The sequence below is a fragment of the Ahaetulla prasina genome, chromosome 15, assembly GCF_028640845.1.
Source record: "Ahaetulla prasina isolate Xishuangbanna chromosome 15, ASM2864084v1, whole genome shotgun sequence".
Taxonomy (NCBI): Eukaryota; Metazoa; Chordata; class Lepidosauria; order Squamata; family Colubridae; genus Ahaetulla; species Ahaetulla prasina.
In genome coordinates, this window is record NC_080553.1 from 1,645,466 (window position 1) to 1,666,357 (window position 20,892).

The 20,892-nt window shown below is 49.2% G+C and overlaps 1 protein-coding gene across 15 annotated transcripts in view; it reads right to left on the reverse strand.

Annotated features, from left to right (window-relative positions):
- Positions 1 to 2,253: 2,253 nt before the first annotated feature.
- The window catches only part of DEPDC5 (DEP domain containing 5, GATOR1 subcomplex subunit), a 56,946-nt gene continuing 38,307 nt past the window's right edge, over positions 2,254 to 20,892 (reverse strand). For 11 of the 15 annotated variants that reach the window (XM_058158099.1, XM_058158098.1, XM_058158093.1 and 8 more), the window contains 14 exons: positions 19,995 to 20,214; positions 19,393 to 19,529; positions 17,421 to 17,529; positions 10,806 to 10,868; positions 9,120 to 9,265; positions 8,932 to 9,009; positions 8,595 to 8,727; positions 7,697 to 7,805; positions 6,932 to 7,156; positions 5,145 to 5,314; positions 4,832 to 5,003; positions 3,804 to 3,864; positions 3,468 to 3,550; positions 2,254 to 2,781 (listed from right to left, as the gene is read on the reverse strand). In XM_058158099.1, coding sequence (XP_058014082.1) covers positions 2,489 to 2,781; positions 3,468 to 3,550; positions 3,804 to 3,864; positions 4,832 to 5,003; positions 5,145 to 5,314; positions 6,932 to 7,156; positions 7,697 to 7,805; positions 8,595 to 8,727; positions 8,932 to 9,009; positions 9,120 to 9,265; positions 10,806 to 10,868; positions 17,421 to 17,529; positions 19,393 to 19,529; positions 19,995 to 20,214 — 1,999 coding nt within the window. In that variant the 3' untranslated portion in view covers positions 2,254 to 2,488. The remainder of the gene's footprint in view (positions 2,782 to 3,467; positions 3,551 to 3,803; positions 3,865 to 4,831; positions 5,004 to 5,144; positions 5,315 to 6,931; positions 7,157 to 7,696; positions 7,806 to 8,594; positions 8,728 to 8,931; positions 9,010 to 9,119; positions 9,266 to 10,805; positions 10,869 to 17,420; positions 17,530 to 19,392; positions 19,530 to 19,994; positions 20,215 to 20,892) is intronic. The other 4 variants (XM_058158108.1, XM_058158107.1, XM_058158100.1 and 1 more) reach the window with 1 other exon arrangement.

Here is a 20,892-nt window from a genome sequence, read left to right on the forward strand (position 1 = left end):
GGGGGTGGGCAACTAGGGCAGCTTTACCACCTGTGGCCTTCAACACTTCCAGAATCACCATAGCTCAGTCCACAACAAAGGCCACAAGCCCTCGAGTTGTCCACCCCTAGCCCCCAGCTGGTCCCCCATGCCCGGGGCAAGAAAGGCGGATTGCCCCCCTCTCCCCATTCCTCCAGGCCCTCGAAGCTCCTGCTCTTCTCCCCGCCCCCCCCCATCCACACCAGGTGCTCGGAAGGGAGTCAAGGGGGGAATCGCCGCATCCTCAGGCGCTTCACCTGCCGCAGCAGCGCCTCCCCAACGGGCCTCTGCGGGGCTCCCCTTGACCATCGCCCGTCGGACTCGCCAAAAGCGGCGCCGCAGAGAGGCATTCCCGGCTCCGGGCGCGGGGCTGGCGGGGCGGCGGGCGAGTTCGGGGCTCCAGCCCCCTTCTCCAAGGAGGAGAATCCCGGGGCCTCGAGGTCTCCGCAGCCGCCGCCTCCCTGTCCGGCCCTTTCACAGCAACCGGGCTTGGGCGGAGGGGGAGAGCCGCGGTCCCGGCTCTCGCACGCAGAGCGCCCTCCCTACACACCGAGGCGGAGCTCCGGCCGCTGCGCTTCTGCCTCCGGGCGAGCAAAGAGGGACCTCCGGCTCCCGGGCTGGGCTGGGCAGGGCGGGGGGCTCAGCCGGCCAAGCCAAGCCATCCCGGCGCTTCGGGCTTTCTCCGGCTGCGCGCAGGAAGCGCCGGCCCGAATTCGGTGCTGCCCGCGGGGCTCCTTTACCTGCCGCTCCCGGCCGAGGTGCGCAGCTCCGGCCCGCTCGCCCTCCTGCCCGGCGCCGTGCCGGACTCGAAGCTGCCCCCACTCCCACTCCCACCCCGTGCCTGGTTGCAATGGGGGGTTTGCCTCTTTTTCCCAGTTGCCACTCAGCCCCGCTCCCCCGCCTGCTCCTCGGCTGGGCTGGCAAGGGAGGGCAGCCGCCCCGTCTCGCTCCAAGGGCGACTCCGAGCGGGGCGGCCTTTGCTGCCTTGGTTCACAAGCCTCGCGGGGGGGGGATTTGTGGGGTGGAGGTCTCGCGCGGGGCCAGGCCCAACTTCCTTTGCCTGGTTCAAGTGACGACTTTGCCCTTAAGGATCTCCCGAGGGATCTTTGCAAGAGATTCCTGCTTCTGGTCAGACCCCACGGATGAAGAAAATGCCTCTGATTTGCCCGGGAGATACACCGATTGTGGGGAAAACACAGCCACCCACCCACCCCTCTCCGGTAGCTGGCCGATGATAGCACCGGCAAGTACCAAAAGGCACCAGGGATGCTGGGTGTGGAAAGCTGGAGGGTCCCTCAGCACCTTCACTTGGACAAACGCCCGATGCCCAGGCAGCCGCCCAGAGCCGCCCGTGCAGAGATTGGCAGCATACAAATTGAATAAACCAACAAACAGGTGGCCTCCTTGGCCAAATTCCCCGACTCGGCCCTTGCGGAGGCCTGCCCCAGTCAGACTCCTGGCTCCCTTGCCTGCACCTCTGGCAGGCAGGGCTGCGATGCCGGCCTTCCCTTTCATTCAGCAGCTTCTGCGCTCCGTCTGGCGAGAGGGGCACAACACTCTCCTTGTCCCGTTAGAATGGCTTCTCGGGAAATGGGGGAGAAGGGCAGACTTGGCTCTTCTTGAACAAGCCGGAAGGTGGAGGCTAGCAAGGCCTTCACTTTGCAAGGCACTGAGGCCCAGGTTTATTTATTAGGTATTTTTTTTATTTATAGCCCACCTTTATTAAATTTTTACAAATAACTCATGGTGGCGAACATACCAATACTCCTTCCTCTTATTTTCTCAACAACCACCACCACCCTGTGAGGGGGGCTGGCCTGGGCTGAGAGTCACTGGTTGAAGGTCACCCAGCCGGTTTTGATGCCAGACTAGAACTCCCCGTCTCCTGGTGACTGGCCCAAAGTCCCCCAGCTGGTTTTCTTGCCTGAGGCAGGACTTGAACTCAGGGCTCCTGGCTTCTAACCTGGTGCTTTAACTACCAGACCAAACATGCCAGGAGTGCTTCCTCCTGCTCCTCTCTCTGGCTTCAGCTTTCAGCCGGGGATGGAAAGCCGCTTCCGCTTCCCATCTTGCTCTCTGCCTTGTTCCCACCCAGCATCTTTAAAATCTCCCTTTCCACCCGGATCTTTTCAGCCATGGCCATTTTTGCTCTTTTCCTCATTACCTACCTTTTAAATATGCTGCAGGCTTATCTAAATACAAAGAACGGGGGGAAAGAAGGTTCTTTCCTATTGATTAAATTGTAAATTCCATATTTATACTATATATATTTACATATTTATATAAACACAGCATCTGCCACACAGGAGCAGGCATAAGCCTTCCAGTACAAACTTCTCTCCGTTATTTTTTGCTTCCACCTCAGTCTGGCCCTTGCAGGCCCTGGTTGCCCGCTCAGATGCCGTGCCTGCCAGAGGGCTTTGGCTGCTCCCGGCTGAGTTTGGCTCTGCCCGGCTGCAGAAGCCGTTCCTCAGGGCGCACTGGCATGCATCTTCTCCAGGCAGCCCGTCCAGAAGGAGACGAGCCGGCCGTCCTTGTTGCAGCAGAAGTCCGTGAAGTCTTTCAGCAGCCGGTCAGCAAACTTCTCGTCGCCAGTGGCACTGGATCGCCAGGTTTTGGTCAGCATGGTGTTGTAGGCCCAGTTGTAGCCAATGCGCTCCTCGCAGAAGACATTCTGGTTGGAGGAGCTGGTAGAGTTGCGTCGGCGGCGCTGCTGCCCGGAGAATTTCCGCTTGGAGTACGGCAGCTGGAGGAAGACTGTGCCTGAGTGGAGAGAGGAAGGTTTTCAGAGGACAGGAGCTTTCTGTGCAGGACGCGTCCCCTGGGCCTACCTCAACCAGGGACGGCTTCTTCTGGAACAGGGATGGGGAGCCATGGCCCGTTTATGACTTGTGGACTTCAACTCCCAGAATCCCTGAGCCAGCATGAAGTCCACAAGTCATAAAAGGGCCATGGTTCCCCACCCCATTCTAGAAGGTGGGCTGCTACTGTGAAACTGACGTTTACAGAGTTCTCTGGCGTGACACAAAGCTGTGCTGCTAAGAACCAAGAGCTCTTTCCAAGCAAAGAGGAGTTCTGGAGCGAACATTCAGTTTCACTTGAAACCGGCAGGGTGGGAAGGAGCATCACACCAGCTGGCTGGGCTTCGGACTAGTAGCGGCCATCCAGCAGTCAGAGGCTGGGATGGGGCCACCAGGGCAGTGAGAGCAGGGCAGAAGCAGAAAGCCATGGCAAGCCCTCTTTCTCCTGTGCCCAGGGCAGACCTATGTGGGCACACAGAGAAGCGAGCTGCCAGGAGGCTGCCTCTTCTTGCTTCCTTTCCGTCTGTGGGGTCCTGGAACTGCCAGAGACAAGGACCGCAGCCTCCCCTTTGGATGCACCAGCCACCTGCCCAGAAGCAGTTGGATGCAGGGCCCGCCACCTCCACTCCGAAGGGGAAGAGAGCTCACCTGTAACATGGATATACTGGGGCTTGTTCTCTGCAGGGAAGTTGAAGGCAGAGGCTGAGTATTTGTCCTGTACGAATCCAAACCTGGTGGGAACAAAGCACAGCTCTCGTGGAGCACGCAAGGAGAGGCACGTCATGTAGGGAAAGTCCCTTGGGAGCTTTATGACCCCACGGAAACGTCCCCATCCAATGCTGGGCTGCTTCTTTGGATTAGGAGCAGAGGAAGGAAAAGTAAAAGAAAAGCCCAGCCTTGCGGAGGAGGCACTGCGGACTTTCTAGCTTCCGTCCTCCGCCTCGTGTCACCCACCTCCTCGCCAGCTGCACCTCCCTTGCTCACCTTTGTGCAATGGCCTCCTGCAGAAGGTGCATCCGGTCCCAATAAGTTTCTGGCTCAAAGCCTGCAAAGAGAACCAGGAGGGAGGTTCTTGTTGCTGCCAAGATCCCAGGATTTTTTGGGCTCATCCCATGAAGCTTTCTGGAGAACTCAACAGCTGGGAAATGCTTCTGTGTTACACCTTGTTTGATCTCAAGAAAGCACTGGCCTTGTCTCCCCAAAGCTCCAGGTGATTCAGCCGCTCCCATCCAAGGCCCTTCCCTGCCCGATGGAATCGCCTGCCCTGGTCTAGAGGAGGAGTTGCTGGTCTCAAGCTTTCTTCCCTCTCCCCTTCTCCAGACCCCCCCCCTTTCCTGCCCCTCTCTGCTAGGTCTCCCTCTCCTAAGAGGACCCATCCGAGTGTTTCTGTAGGTTCAGGTGGAGAAAGAGCTCGTCTACCAATTACGAAGGCACGAACTGTTGGTGGGCCCGGGATCTGATGGGGCCATTCCACACTGGGATGGTGAGTGGACTAGGAGGAAGAACCCGGCCACACCCTGTTGTATTCTTCTTTTTAACTTAGTTTAATGTTTTTACGCCTGCTTTTGATATTGTAACAGTCACTTGGCAGTGAGATAGGCAGCATATGCATTTAATAAACAAACAAAGTTGCCACCAGGCATCAGGCAGTTTACGTGCTTGGGAGCTTTAGGGAGGGGAGGTTCAAGGCCACATTGCCCTGAGGATGGTATCTTCCAGCCATGCCGCCTCGGCAAAGTCAAGACACTTTTGCGGCAGATGATTGGCTAAAGACGGACACGGAGTATCGAGGTGGGGGTTGAAGGGGACAGTTAGCCTAACACTTGGCGCCTGGATTTCAGGCTCCACCCGACTTTTCTGCAATCGTTCTCTCTCAGCAAAAGTTCCCTTTTGAAATGTACCTGGTTTCAATAGTTTTGCCTTCTTGGGAGACGAGTTGAGGCAGATCCTCACACCTTGCATGATCTGCAAGCTGGTGAAAAGGAACCAGCCGCCTCCCCCCCCATCCTCACCATCAAAGAGGTGCTCGCTGCCCTCTTTCAGAAGGCAGCTGATGCTGAGCGGGATGAAAAGCTGGGCTCGAAGGGGGTCTCCGTACAAGTAACTGGGCAGCGCAAACGGGCCTTCCAGGACTGGGACCAGCAGGAACCCACAGGAAGTGGCTTTGCGATGCCAGCCTTGGACCTGGGGAAACAGGGGAGGGCGATGTGAGCCTTCGCCTTTAGGAGTACCGGGTTCAAATGAGGCCCAGACATGGCCTTGGAAACCAGCAGATCTGTAAGAGGCCGTTCTGACTTCCCAGGATGCCCGTCTGCCAGAGCTCACCATCTCAAAGAGAACAGCCGCCGTCACCGCCATCCAGTGCAACTTGATCTCAAAGGCGGCACTGAGGGAGAAGTTTCCGTGATAGTAACAGCTGCACCACTCCAGCCGATCCGTGCGGTTGTTTATGTCTACGTCCAGGGTCACCGTCCGCTGTTCTGGCACTGTGGCAGCTGCCCGGAGAGGAGCCGAAGAGCACAAGGGAAGGAAGGGAGGGATTAGCCATCGGGCAACCTGCTCACCTGGATCACTGTAAGCCGTTGAGGAAGCAGGATCAGCCCTTATGCCAGGAGTTGAATACTGTGCAGTCCTGTTATTTTAGGTGCCCCTGTGGCGCCTCGAATGCTGTGACCCAGGTGGGATGGGGAAGTGAGCTAAGAGCCTGCATTTGTTGGCTGAATTTTCCTCCATCAGCCGCTCACCGGCCTCTTTAATGCCCTTCATGATGGAAGACAAATGTTTCGGCTGACTTGGGTCTCTCTGGGGTCTCCTCCCCACTGCCAGGTTCTGTTACTTTTAAGTTTAGAGAAAGTCAGAGCAGAAACCTGCCAGTGAGTTTACGAAATGCATCTGGGGGTTACTGGTGACTAGGGGGGGGAAGGGGGGGGAACTAGGCCAGAGCCCACCTAGTCCTGCTATGTTGCCAATACATCTCAACCTCTGCTGTCCCCCTGAAGAGCTTCCCCACTGCAATATCGGAGGGCAGGTAACAAAAAAATAAAAATAAAAAAATCCTTCGAGGCTGAAGCCCTGGCCCAGGTCTCTACATGCTCTCCTCCATGGCTCCAGGTGCTCTCCCCATTCAACACCAAGAGTAGAAGTCAGTCCCACTCTGATGGAAAGGCCAAACCCCTCGACCCAGGCACAGTTCTCATCAGTTGCTCTCTCGAGCCAAAGGAAAACATTGGTTTCCATAGAACAGGGTTGAACTGTGGGGTCCTTGGTGCCCTCTGAGCCTGGCTTTCCTTGCAGACATTTCATGACCCAACTAGGTAACATCATCAGTGCCAGAAGGGAGTGGGATGAATGGAGAGGAGAAGGAGGATTGTGGGGGGGGGGGTCTTGGCACTCTCTGAGCTTGGTGGTTTTCTTGAAGACGTTTCATGATCCAGCCAGGGAACATCATCAGTACTAAATGGGAGTGGGGTTTGCTCTCTGGGACTAGCACTGATGATGTTACCTAGTTGGGTCATGAAATGCCTGCAAGGAAACCACCGAGCTCAGAGAGCACCAAGGAACCCACATTATTGGTTTTGTCCTAATGCTGTTGATCCTTGTTACTGGTTCTCTGCCATCCTCTAGTTCTCACCTTTTATATTTACCTTAATTTTCATTGTTATTTTATTCTCCCTTCCTTAATTTTTTTCACCTGCTTGTCTTTGAACATATTTTCTATTACATAAATATATGAGACATAGCACTGAAGGACATTCCCAGATACCTGAGATTTACCTCTCAGGTGATTTTGGAAGAGCAATGCCCATCATGGCCTAAAGCAGGAATCTCCAACTTTGGCAACTTTAAGACATATAGACTTCAACTCCCAGAATTCCCCAGCCAGCTTGTCTGGCTGGGGAATTCTGGGAATTGAAGTCCACAAGTCTTATAATTGCTAAGGTTTGAGAGCCCTGGCTTAAAGGGCCTAATGGGGGAGCCAATGCAACGTTTCCGATCCTCCTCCTCCTCCTCCTCCCTCCTCTTCCTGGCCAGGTCCCACCAAGCTTAGAGGAACGGAAACCCCACCTTTGGGACCACTGAGAACCCCCAGCCACCCTCTGTGCCCCTGTTACCCAGTAACGCCGCTGCCTGGCTCCGTCCTCCAAAGCTGCGGCTGAAGGAGCTGTGCCTGCTGGCGTAGGAGGCCGGGCGGCTGGGCAGCCACGGCAGGAGGAACGCCGGGATGTCCGAATGAAGGAGCTCTTCCGCCACAAAAGCCACCTCAAACCACTTTCGCTGGAAGGTGGAGAACTCGTCCTTGGCCGCCGTGTGCCACAGGGCGGGCTGCTGAATCCCCCCTACGGAAGAGGAGAAGAGAAGCTCCTTTGGGGCGGCCGACACTATCCGGGGCCTGGGGAAGGTCCCCCTGCCCAGGCCCACAGGATCTTCCTCCCTGCTCAGGAACAATCTCCATCAGAGCCTCTTGCTTAAAGAGGAAAACGGGGGGAGTCACAAGGGTAGACAGGTGAGCTCTTGCCCCTTGGACAGAGGAATGCCAGAGTGGGGGCGGGGGTCTTTCAAAGTTAGATCCATCTGTGCCCCCTCCCCAATCCAGAAGCGTCTATCCCAAGAGATGGTGAAGGGTGCCTCCTGGGGCTCATTCAGAGCAGGAGAGGAGAGACCATGATCAACACGGGTTGCCTTCTGTCTCCGAAACCTCCTTTGGTACAGGAAAGAGTTTTCATTCCTTTTCACCGGCCTCGTCTGCATCGGCTGACGCAAGAGAGGCCTGTGGAAAAGGAATGAAAACTAGCATTCCAAGGAGCCAGCCAAGGGGGGAGGCTGCCAAGTGCTCCTGGAGGGGACACAGGGTTGCCCCAAACCACCCAGAACCTGACCTCGCTCTTGCTCCTTGTCTTCCACCATCTTGTAGAAATAAAACCCATAAATAAAGGTGCGAAGTGCCTCTCCGGAAGCGTGTATGATCAGCTGCTCCTCCAGCATTTTCTAGAGAGAAGATGGAACAAAGATTATTATTATTATTATTATTTATTCGATTTTTATACCGCCCTTCTCCCGAAGGACTCAGGGCGGTGAGCTGAAGATCCGCTTCAGCTGGAAGGACAGCCAGCAGCCATGCAGGCAGAGGGAGAAATCCTGGTCCACAGAAACGGCTCATTTCCAACTGACAGCCTACAGAAGGGCTGTAAAACTATTTCATTGAGGGCCACATCAGGGTTGTGTTTGATGTGGGGGGGGGGGCTGGGGGGCGTGGCTGGGGGGGGCACAGCCAACTAGAAAACACTCGTGTCAGGGGCGCCTGTGGTGGCCCAAGTGCTCTGCCAGCAAAAACAGGCTCCAGAGCTCCGTTTCCACCTGGGACGGCCACCTGCAACCCTCTGCCAGCCAAAAGGGAGCTCGCGAGGGCTGCCTGCGGCCATTCTGAGCTCTGTTTTTGCTGGTAGAGGCACCATGGGCTGGTCATCCATTGTTTCCAGGACAACCCTCGGGCCAGATCTAAGCATCTCCCGGGTCGGCTCTGGTCCCCCGACCTTGAATTTGATACCCCTGGCCTACAGGGAGAAGTGGGCTGGAATTCCCAAGGGAGGGATCCTGTTCCAGGACCAAGGAACAGGCAGAGATTTATCTAATAGTCCCCAGTGCTGCCTGAAGCCCCTGGATCCTGCCAGGAAGCCCTCCTCCCTCCCTCCCTCCCCACTGGCCTCCTTAAGCAATGTCCAGCCTTCCTTAAGGCAGAAGGGAGGAGTTCCATCCAGGCTGCCAAGAGCTCCTCACCTGCATGATGTCGATGGCCATGGCCTGCGTCTGCACCCCTTCCACCATGTTCACCAGCCAGTGCACGACTTCTGCACTGATGAAGCAGGATGGGGAGAGGCCTTTCTGCTCAGAGAGCAGCTGGATCCCTGTGCTGAGAGCCAAGCAAGGTCCAGGTTAAGGACGCCGGGAGTCTTCTCACCTGTCCCCAGCCTCTGCCCCTCTTCCCCCCCACCCCCGATGGTCCCTGCGATGCGTGCCTCAAGATCCCATCAGGAGAGAAATGGCTGGACTCCACTTGCCACACCCTCTTCCAGAAAGGGGCTGCCAGGAGGCAAGGGGAGCAGAAGAAACCTACGTGGGATGTTTCATGGCTTCAAGGATTTCCAGCAAAGTAGACGAAGATGTTAGGGAAGTGGCAGAGGATGGCTGAGAGCTGCAGAATTGAAAGAAAAGAGGCCCTCAGCTGGGAAAGGGCTGCAGGACGATCACAAAGGCAGGACAGAGCTCAGATCTTCACCGAAAGCCCCACCTGGTCTTTCTTACCTGTTTTCCACAGGACCAGAGGTGGCCGAGGCCTGGTCCCCTCCGTGGAGAGAGCTGGCTTGAACGTTGCTACGGTCTACAGGCTGTGCTGTGCTGATAGCAGTGCTGCCTTCCAGGGCTCCTGGGACAGATTGATCGACAGAGACCTGGGGGAAGGGAAGCAGTGGCCACCATGGAGGTCATCAGCCTGAAAGCATAAATCGGATCAAGCCCTGCAGGCACACAGGGGAACTTTGAGTCGGCCCCGAGTGTCAGACTTGGGAGTTTCAGGCTAATACTCACAAGCATCAAAATGCTTCAATAATGGAAACATCCATCAGTCCTGAAAATGAGAATTGGCTGGGCGCTCAGAAGTAGTTAAGGCAGATACATAGTTTAGGTGGCCTGGAATTTCCTTGAGACTCCCACATCAGGACCACCGTTTGTTCCAGTTTCCATCTCTCCCCGTGAGTAGCCTGATGTTTCCATGGACCCCTTTCCACATCTGCAAAGGGCCAGTCACACAGGAGACGATGGGCCAAAGGCCAATGCAACAGAAAGTGTTCTTGCAGAAGCTTCTCAGACATGAAAAAGAGCAGGGCTGTTCTTTGCGCCACAGGTTCAAGAGCATCTACCTGCTGCCGGTCCATGACTTACCTGGGACAGGACCTCGCAGTGTCTTCTCTGCTGTGTCAGTGAGGCTCGTGTGGCAAATGTGCTTCCAGGTCATTCCCCTGGTTCATTAAGGGAATGCGAGAGTGGGAGGGTTCATCAACTTATTCTGAAAATAGCCTCTGGATGAGGACCATTCTCTTGGGGTTTCCAGGCCATGAAATGATTTTAGCCTCAGAAATGGATAATCTTGCAGCTGCCCCCAAAGAACAAAAGACAATCTTCTAGAAAGATCAGGCTCCGGAAAGGCCGACCTCCTTTTGCCCTGAAGCAACATCTGGAGGAAGAACCCAGGAGAAAACAGCCACCTGTCTCCAACTGCCAAGTCTGTGCTAAGAAAAAGAAGATTCTTTCCAGCATCTATGAATTAATACTGAGGGATCTTTACCTCTTTTGCTGGAAATGGTTAATTCCTCTGCCAGTTCCTAAACCTTTCACAAACTATTGACTTGTCCCATTTTAGTTAGAAGCAATCCCAATTTATGCCAGGGAGAAATTGCTCACGGTACAGTTTACTTTCTTGCCCATAAAAGAAATTCTCGCCACTTCCCATTTTCTGTTTTTGCCTTTCTATCAAGTAATATCCAAAGAGTTGGTTCGATTCTTTCCTGGTGCCAGGTGCCTTTCAGAGAAACCTGCTGGTTCAGGATGCCCACCCGCTTGAAGCAAAGGGTCGGCAGGCTTCCCTAAACCACTTAGAGATGGCTGGAAAGTAGAATATAAGACTGTGAAGTGGAATATAAATCTAAGTGCTCTTGCTCTTGCTATCGCTTAGGGAACAATCAGATAAAAGAGGAAACAGCCCACAGCTGCAAAATAGGTGGAGAAAGGCCCAGAAGGGACTGTCCAAAGTTTCTTGGTGATGGTGAGAGATTTGTACTTTCAGACTTGCAAGATTCTGCTAACGTAGCTTTACAATAAAGTAGAATTAGTTCCTCTTGTCGTGTTTCTTGTCAGTCTTCCTGGGAGGAACGTGGACCCCAAGTACATTGTATAGCATTGCCACAAAGAGCATTTGACCTGTCAAAAACTGACCTGTGTGTGGAAGAGAGATGCTGCGCGAGGACTTCGAACAAACTCCATAAAGAAGGTTCCGTCCTGAAGAACCGGGAAGCAGCAAAGGCAGCAACAGAAACAAGGGGGGGGGGAAGAGACGTTGTGCAGATCTGTCACTCCAAGTGGAAGGGTAACAGGGCACAAAAACCCGCAGCAGGCTGGGTGGGGGAGGGGGCACGAGGTGAAGCATTCAGAGCATGCATGAAGGAGAGCCGAGGCTTCTACTCCCTCCCAGGTTGCCAAGAAAAGCTGGATCAGATGTGGCCTCTTCCACAGTTTGCATTCATTTGGGCTGCCCACCAAGGGAACAGTTTGGGGCTCTTCAGATCAATGCATTTCTTCCGCCAGGGCAACAGAGCGTGGAGAATGGAGTGGGGGACCGCTGCTCTGGGCTCCTGTGGCTGAGATGCTGAAGCAGCAGGCACAGAGAAAGGCAGGCAGGCTTTTCGGGCATCTCTTTCATGCCATCATTTGCTTGCATTTATTTATTTGTTTGTTTGTTTAAAACTTTTATATAGCTGCCAATCTTTTAGCCAATTCTGGGCGGCTTCCAATCAAAGATTTAAAAACATATAAAGTGATTTGATATGTTTTTACTCCAGACTAACGACGATCACATCTGCCAACCTGCGTTGGACCAGCATGGCAGATTATAGTCTATTCCTTCCATACGCCAATACAAACTCAAAAATGGCCCTCATTCCCCAGGGGCCCTTGGCCTAAGGCAACTACCCACGGCAGAGGGAAGACCTGCCCAGAGGCAGAGGGTGCTAAGAATCCCCAGGTTAAATCAGGCTGACTTTGGACTTTGGACACGGTCAACATTCGAACAATGGAAATGGACGCTCAACTAGGAGAACTTCTGATTGAACTCAACAATATGCATTGGGATATCACTGGAGTATGTGAAATACGACAAAAAGGTGAAAACTGTGGCAGAATTGGTTTTCTCACCAACCAAAGGCTGAAAGACTCTGTAGTAAAATTATCAGAGTAGTCCAATGCAACATTTAATTGAACGAATAATACACCTTCAAATCATCCAAGCTTATGGGCCAACAATAAGCTATAGTGATGATGAGGTGGAAGAGTTTTACAACAACGTGTCTCGCCTTCAAGACAAAGAAAAATGCCAATACAAACTACTAATGGGTGACTTTAATGCAAGATTAGGAAGAACAATATCTGGAGAAAAAGTGACTGGCCCGTATGGAAGTGGTGAACGTGATAATAGAGGCGACAGATTTTCTGGAAGGACAGGAACTTTTTATCATGAACTCATTTTACAAGAAAAAAGCTAGCAGAAAGTAGACATGGAAGAATCCATCTGGGTTCACAAGGGAAATTGACTACATCATGTCAAGTGATAAAACCATATTCTGTAATTGTACTGTTATCAATCATTTTAATATTGGAAGTGACCATAGAATGGTATGAGCCAAAGTGAAGATAGACTGTCGAAAGGAATGTATGAAAATGATACAGATGTCACAAAAAACAAAAATAAAGAGTGATCAGCTATTAGAGGAGAACAGCTATTTTGAGATTAATCTATCAAATCACTTTGCTCCATTACAAGATTTGGAAGAGATTAACATTACAGACCTAAATGAACAAATAGTCAAAAACATCCATAAATTTGCTACATCTATAGCACCACTGGGAAAATGTACGAAGTATTTTGACTGTACAGTCAAAAATCTCTAATGAAACTATTGATTTAATGAAAAAACAACAATGAATAATACCAGAAGGTTCGCTAATAAATTGGAGTACAACTGAAGTACACTGAATTTACGATAATGTATTCAAGAAGAAAAAGGATGGATACTGAAAGTCATTAATTTGGCTGAGATGGCTAAAATCTCAGCTTTTTTAAAAGACAATACGCAGGAAAGATATTTAATTGAATGGAAAAAATGGATTGATTATCTACAAAACAGATATCAGATTAAGAAATATCAGATTGCCTTTGAATAATTAGGAAGTTATTTTATGTAATGGGACGGGGTTGGGAGATGAAAAGCTTTGGATGAGGTTAATTGGATTGGAAGGGAAAATTTTATTCTATGTTTGGTTTATGTATAACAATACCTTGTGATTGACCCGGGAAGCCGCGGGGTGGGGGAAGGGAGGGGGGAAGGGGGTTTTCTGGGAGGGAGGGGGGGAAAGGGAGGGGAAAATGTTTTTGTTTTTTTAAAACAGAAAAAAAATTTCTTTAAAAATAGAAAAAAAAAATTGAAAAAAAAGAAAAAAAGAAAAAGGCATTTGGAGAAAACAAAGGATTAATAGGGCAAAATGCAAACTTATAAATACAAGAAAAGTTTTTGCATTAAAATGTGGAGATGCCACTGTGTGTAGAACAAGGCAGGAAATGATAGAAATAATTGGAAAATTCTATTCCAAGCTGTACAAAGATCAAGATCACTCAAAAGTAATAAGATCCACAAAAGAGGAAATGCCAGATATCCTAGTGGAGGAAGTATTGTGCCATAAAATCAATGAAAAATGGCAAAGCTTCAGGAAATGACTATGATATGGTTGAAATGCTGAGAGCTGGTGGTTACAGTTTACACAAGTTATTAGCAAAACTATATTCAAAATGCCTCAGAGAAGAAAAAATACCCGATACATGGGAAAACGCTGAAGTGATTTTATACACAAGAAAGGGGCCAAGATGAAAAAAACAGATCCAGGAAACTACAGACCTATCAGCCTGACCTCAATACCGGGGAAGATTCTGGAAAAGATAATCAAGCAACGAATCACCGAACACCTAGAAGCAAACAAAGTAATAACCAAAAGCCAACATGGGTTTGTCAAAAACAGATCATGCCAGACTAATCTTATCGCATTCTTTGACAAAATGACAAAATTAGTAGACCAGAGGAATGCTGTCGATATAATTTACTTGGACTTCAGTAAAGCATTTGATAAAGTAGACCATAACCTACTACTAGATAAAGTAGAAAAATGTGGGTTAGACAGCACCACCACCAGATGGATTCGTAACTGGCTGACCAACCGCACTCAACGTGTAGTCCTCAACGGAACTACATCCACATGGAGGAAAGTATGCAGTGGAGTACCCCAAGGCTCTGTTTTAGGCCCAGTACTCTTCAACATCTTCATCAATGACTTGGACGAGGGATAGATGGGGAACTCATCAAATTTGCAGATGACACCAAGCTGGCAGGAATAGCCAACACTCCAGAAGATAGGCTCAAGTTACAGAAAGATCTTGACAGACTTGAACATTGGGCGCTATCTAACAAAATGAAATTCAACAGTGAAAAAGTAAGGTTCTACATTTAGGCCAAAAAAACAAAATGCACCAGTACCGTATATGTGGTACCTTGCTCAATAGTAGTACCTGTGAGAGGGATCTTGGAGTCCTAGTGGATAACCATTTAGATATGAGCCAGCAGTGTGCAGCAGCTGTTAAAAAAGCCAACACAGTTCTGGGCTGCATAAACAGAGGGATAGAATCAAGATCACGTGAAGTGTTAGTACCACTTTATAATGCCTTGGTAAGGCCACACTTGGAATATTGCATCCAGTTTTGGTCGCCGTGATGTAAAAAAGATGTTGAGACTCTAGAAAGAGTGCAGAGAAGAGCAACAAAGATGATTAGGGGACTGGAGGCTAAAACATATGAAGAACGGTTGCAGGAACTGGGGATGTCTAGTTTAATAAAAAGAAGGACTAGGGGAGACATGATAGCTGTGTTCCAATATCTCAGGGGCTGCCACAAAGAAGGGGGAGTCGGGCTGTTCTCCAAAGCACCTGAGGGTAGAACAAGAAGCAATGGGTGGAAACTGATCAAAGAAAGAAGCAACTTAGAACTAAGGAGAAATTTCCTGACAGTTAGAACAATTAATAAGTGGAACGACTTGCCTTCAGAAGTTGTGAATGCTCCAACACTGGAAATTTTTAAGAAAATGTTGGATAACCATCTGATTGAGATGGTGTAGGATTTCCTGCCTGGGCAGGGGGTTGGACTAGAAGGCCTCCAAGGTCCCTTCCAACTCTCTTGTTATGTTATGTTATATGATTTTAAAAACTCACTCAATAAGCCTTCTCTCAGTCATCTACAAGGTTTTCACCAAGATAATAGCAAAAAGAATGTTGAGAACATTAAATGATGCACAGCCAAAGGAGCAGGCAGGCTTCAGAAGTGGATACAGCACAATGGATCATATCCAGGTTGTTCAGTAAGTCATTGAAAGGCACAACGAGTAAACCAGCCCTCTGTACATGGCCTTCATTGACAATGAAAAGGCATCTGATTCAGCATTCCAACAAGCAATAATTAATGCATTGCTCAACCATTGCTCAACCAACTGCTTACATAAACTTACTACAATCAATATATGAAAAAACATTGGTGACAATTTGCCTTAATGATCTTAAAGTGGAAATCAACATAGAACGAGGTGTATGATAAAGCAACACAATCCTTTTCTCAGCCTGCCTTGAAGAAGTATTTTGCAAACTAGACTGGGCAAAAGATGGAATAAAAATAATGGTGCCTATTTAAATCACTTAAGATTTGCAGATGATGATGTTCTCGTCTCACAGGATCCAGAAGAGCTACAAAGACACACGCAAGAGCTGTACAAAGCAGGAGAACCATTCGGCTTAAAAATAAATCTGAAAAAGAGACAGTTATATTTAATAAATTCATCAAAGAAAGACATTTTTATATCTGGAGAAGAACTAGCCGTGGTAGACCACTACATCTGGAACGAACTCCCCCCAGGACTCCGTCAACTTCCGGACCTCCGAACCTTCCGTCGCGAGCTTAAAACACATTTATTCATTCGCGCAGGACTGGATTAGATTTTAAATTTATATTGGTTTTTAATGGGTTTTATTATTTATACTGCTTTTTAATAATTCGGCCTTTTAGAATAAGTTTTTTAATTGTTATTTTAATTTGTATTTATATGTTTTTACTTGCCTGTGAACCGCCCTGAGTCCTTCGGGAGATAGGGCGGTATATAAATGTGATTAATAAATAAATAAATAAATAAATAAACATAAACCTTGACCAATGGTTCTCAATGGAAGGTGATACATTAAAGGAAATTGAACAGCGTCTTAAATGTGACTGGCAGGCATTCAGGAGGCTAAGCATAATTTTCAAGAACAACCTTCCTCCCCTTATGCTTGAAGAGAAAATTTTTCAATCAATGTGTGCTACCTACTTTACCCTACGCTGGTGAAACATGGACACTAACCTCCCAATCCATACAAAAGCTACGAGTGGCGCAAAAAGCCACGGAATGATTCATGCTCAGCATCATAAGACAAGATAGAAAGATCTGCACTTGAATTACAGAACAAAAGAAAATAGATGATGCCATCAAGAGAGTCATAGAACGGAAATGGAACTGGGCTGGTTACATAGCAAGAAGAACAGATGGCAGGTGGACCAAGGCAGTCATAGAATGGATCCCACTTGATCAAAAGCGTCCATGAAAGAGACCTAAAACAAGATGAATTGAGGACATCAGCAAGTATTGCAGGCCCAATTGGCCAAAGAAAGCTCAGGACCTTGGTTATTGGTTGGAAACATGCAGAAGAGACCTTTATCCTGCATGAATAGAATAGAATAGAATAGAATTTTTTTATTGGCCAAGTGTGATTGGACACCCAAGGAATTTGTCTTGGTGCATGTGCTCTAGTGTACATAAAAAAATAAGATACCTTCATCAAGGTACATTTAATGATAGACAATGGCTAAAATGATGATGATTCAGGAATTCAAATTAAACCATCTCTGGTAGAAGAGAGTCCAATAGGGATGACAAGCTGAGTCAAGCCTGTGTCAGAGCAGAAATGGAAGTGCTGGCCCTGCCACACCACTCAAAGTCCAACCTCTCAGAACGCCTCTCAGGGAGGCAGGAATCTCTCCGGGGTTTCACTTAGTGCCCAAGAGAGTTTCGCTGAATGACTGTGACATTCAAAGCAGGTGGGAAAGCAGATGCTTTGCAGAATGCCGAATGCAGCCTGCAGGTGGACGGCCATTTCAGGCATTGGAACTACGCCTGGAGTTTGCAATGTCCTGGCTGAGGCAGCCTGAACCCAACCAGGATGGGCCAGGCAAAATACCAGGCTTGTATTTTGAAGTGCCAAAGGGAGGCATTTCTAGGACAAGCATCTCGCAACTGGGTCTGAGCCCCCCATCGGTGACCCAAAATGATCAAAACCGGCGTGCAACGCAAGAGCTGCCCTGTGGGTCAAGCATTTCAACCCATACACACACCTCCTTTTCACCTTGGAAGAATGCAAGGACCTCAGCTGAACACTTCCCCGAAGAACACCCCCCCCCTCCCGAAAAATGAAAGACTTGCTAACTGGGAAGAACAGTGTTGCTCAACCTTGGTCACTTTAAAATGGGTGGACTTTAACTCAGAGAATTCCCCAGCCGGCTCTTTTGCATATACCTCGTCCACCTGGTCTGGTGTCAAGATTCATCCCTTATCTAAGATTGGTGACCCTGTCAGCGGTTAGCGGAGGGCACATGTAAGCCACGTGCACAGAGCCCCGTGCAGGAGTGTGTCATTGTGTTGAAGCTTCCGTCCTCACCTTCCGTGGACTGTCCAGGTAGGTGGGTGTCATGGCGATGCTGCCAGTCTCCGCTGGCTGGACAGAGGTCTTCCCAGCAAGGGCTGCGGCTTGTTGTTCCCCCAATATCCTAGAAACAAGTGAGAGAGGTCCATGAAAAATCTCTCAGCCATCATTGGAGAAGAAACGCCCCGCCTCCATGCCAGGGCGACTATGCCAGCTCCTATCAGAGGTTTTGATTCTAGGCAAGGAGCCCACAGACAGGCACACACGAGACTACCCAGAATGCCCCCCACCTCCGGCGGCTCCAATGGGGGAGCCTCACGCTGGAAGTGGTTGATAAGATTAATATGGATCCCACCTCCCACCCTGCTCATCTACTCCCTCCCTCTCCATCTTTTAGTTATAGCTGGTAATTTGTATTTTTATAGTGTCTTATTTTTATTGTACAGGTAGTCCTCGAATTGTAACAGTTCATTTAGTGACTGCTTGAAGTTACAATAGCACTGAAAAAGTGACTTATGACCATATTTTACACTTATGACCCTTGCAGCATCCCCGTGGCCACATGATTTACATCCGGATGCTTGACAAGTGGTTCATATTTATGACGGCTGCAGTGTCCCGGGGTCATGTGATTATTTTTTTGTGAACTTCTGACAAGCAAAGTCAATGGGGAAGACAGATTTACTTAAGAATCGTGTTACTAATTTAACAACTGCAGGGATTTACTTAACAGATGTGGCCAGAAAAATGGTAAAATGGGGCAAAACTCACTTAACAAATTTCTCCCTTAGCAACATAAATTCTGGGCTCAATTGTGATCGTAAGTTGAGGACTACCTGAATACATATTTTTGCATTGTTTTATTCTTTTTAACACTGTAAGCCACCCAGTCTTTTTGTGATGAGATGGGTAGCAAACAAAATTAATTAATTAAACAAGCAAACCAATAAAATGCCTCATACAAAATTGGAGCCATATGATTATTTCAGAAGTAAAAGTGTGCATTTTGAGGTGTCACTTATGCCCTAGATCATCTCTTGGTTGGATTACCGCAATGCACTCTACCTGGGGCTGCCCTTGAAGAATATTCAGAAGCTACAACTAGTATAGAACACAGCACTGTGGACAATTCTAGAGGCCTCTTGGGTGACACATGTAACACTGCTGTGGCACGAACTGCATGGGTTGCCAATTTGTTTTTGGATCCTCTTCAAGGTGTTGGTTATTACTCTTAATTCTGAGAGTTTGATCAGCTGGCTCAGGAATTCCGGGAGTTAAGTCCACAGGTCGTAAAGGGGCCACAGTTCCCCACACTGATGATCTCAAAGGCCCAGTGTGATATATGCTATCTATGATCCAGATGTCAATGTCAAACCAAACCTGGCAGCGGCCATTTTTCTGTTCCTCAGTTGCCACACGGAGTAGGAAGGGGGTTGGAATGCCTTACTAGACACAACAGAGAGCTTTCTCATGAGTACCAAAGTCATCTCTACTGGCAACAGATAAGGTCGGGGAAGGAGTGCCTGAAGAGACCGCCAATTAACCCAATTGGCCAACGTGACCTAGGACACTTGGGGATGGGATGTCTCCTAGTCTATACTGAAACCACAGGAAAGATTTAGAGTGAGTTTTCCTTTGAAGCTGTGCTGTGTACTCAATAAAGAAGACCTTTGAGAAGGATCCGGGTTCTGATTTGCTTGGGTTCAGTAGTCGGAGACTTGACACCAGATTTGACTGGCAGGGTATCACGGCATGAAAAGGGTGGAAGACTACAGAGAGGGTTATCAAATGTGCATACATGAAGTAGATCCTTTGGAAGAACTCAGAGGTTCTTCCAAAGAGATCCAATTCATTGATTGGCCGAACCACTTCAGTGCCAGACAGATATGAAGCATGCAGGTTCCTAAACTGAGAAACTGGGATGTGTGGATGTACATATGGAGAGAGTGACACAATCGCGGGCAGTTGTGCTTCTCTGGGAACTCACCTTTGGCTGGCCTCCATCTCTAAGAGAGCCGAGAGTGCGGAGGTCCCCTTCTTGGCCAGCGGAGGCGGCCCCGAAGGTTCCAGAGAGGGGGCAGGAAGGGGGTTGGTGATCTGCAGGCCTTTCATTGCAGGACCTTTCTGGACAGGAGGAAGACAGCAAAGAGTCAGTGAAAGGAGGGAAAGAGAAGAGATGGTCATGTGGTCAGTTTTAGGACATCCTTGAATTTTCCCAAAGGATTCTGGGAACCGGAGTTACAGGAAAGCTGCAGGAGCTTTCTGCCTTTTATCTATGAATAACAACAGCTGCAACAACAGATAGAATTTGTTCTATCACTTTCTTGAAAGCAAGAGATGCAGGCATTGCATAAGCTTCCAATCTGGATGTTTTTTTATTGTATTTTAGCAAGTTGTAAGCTGATGGGACAAATCTGATAGGTAAATAAAGTCTTACTTTCTTCTAAAAAAACCTCCATTGGCCAGGAGGCTGAGACACTCATGTGCTCCTTCTACAATGGAGTACCAGCCCAGTTCTGTTCTGCAACCAGAGGTCGGGTGGAGAACCCCAAGCCCCGTGAAGCTCCCGGACTGAGCGTCCTGACTTACCCGGATGATCCGGTCCGAACGGTGCCGCCTGCGGATGCGGTTCAGCCCTTCCACGAAACGAATGAAGCCGTCCAAAAGCTGCCACTCCTCTTCGTCGGAGCGAGCCTTGCCACCATAGATATCACAGTGGGCCTCACCTTCCATGATGCGCTTGGTGGCGCTGATGCAGGCCGGCAGGAGCAGGAAACGCGTCCGCCAGAATTTGAGCGACTCAATCAGGCTACGTGGAGAGAAAGCGGCAGCTGATGGGGGTGAGATCGAGTCAGTGGTTTCTTCCATGGGGCCGTCACAGGCCCCCATCAGAGACTGAGCTTTCCCAGGGAGTGTTTCAAAACCTCCCTTGTCCCTCTCTTAGAAATACACCCCCGCAACCTTCCGTTTAAACGTTAAACCCTTAATCATTAAAAGCCTGGAAGAAAGGGAGGAACTGAGTCCCGTGGCCCTGCCACACTGGGCTGTCTGAAAGGATAAGTCTTCAAAACAGGGTTTTCCTTCTGCCCCAAAATGATAGAGGTATGAGTGCTGAATTGCCAGGAGGGTCACTTATTAAATCTTTTCCATATCTTGAAATATTAAGAGATACAGATCAGAAAAGTCATATTCATATTAAAAAAAAATGCAGGATTCAACCCCTGGGACCAAAAGTTTCTTCTTCCAAGTTTTTCATCATCAGGGAAGCGCTCTCTCTAGAATCGATAGATATTTCTCTCCAGATATTTTGGAGAGAGAGAATTTCCCTGACGATGGGTTCCATCATGAGCCCAAAAGCTTGGAAGAATGAACCTTCGGCCCCGATGACCAACTCAGATTGGATCCTGCAATGTTATCCTGGGACTTGTATGTTTTTCTCTTTGATCACGTAAAAAAAATATTAACCAAAATGAAAAAAGGGATTTGC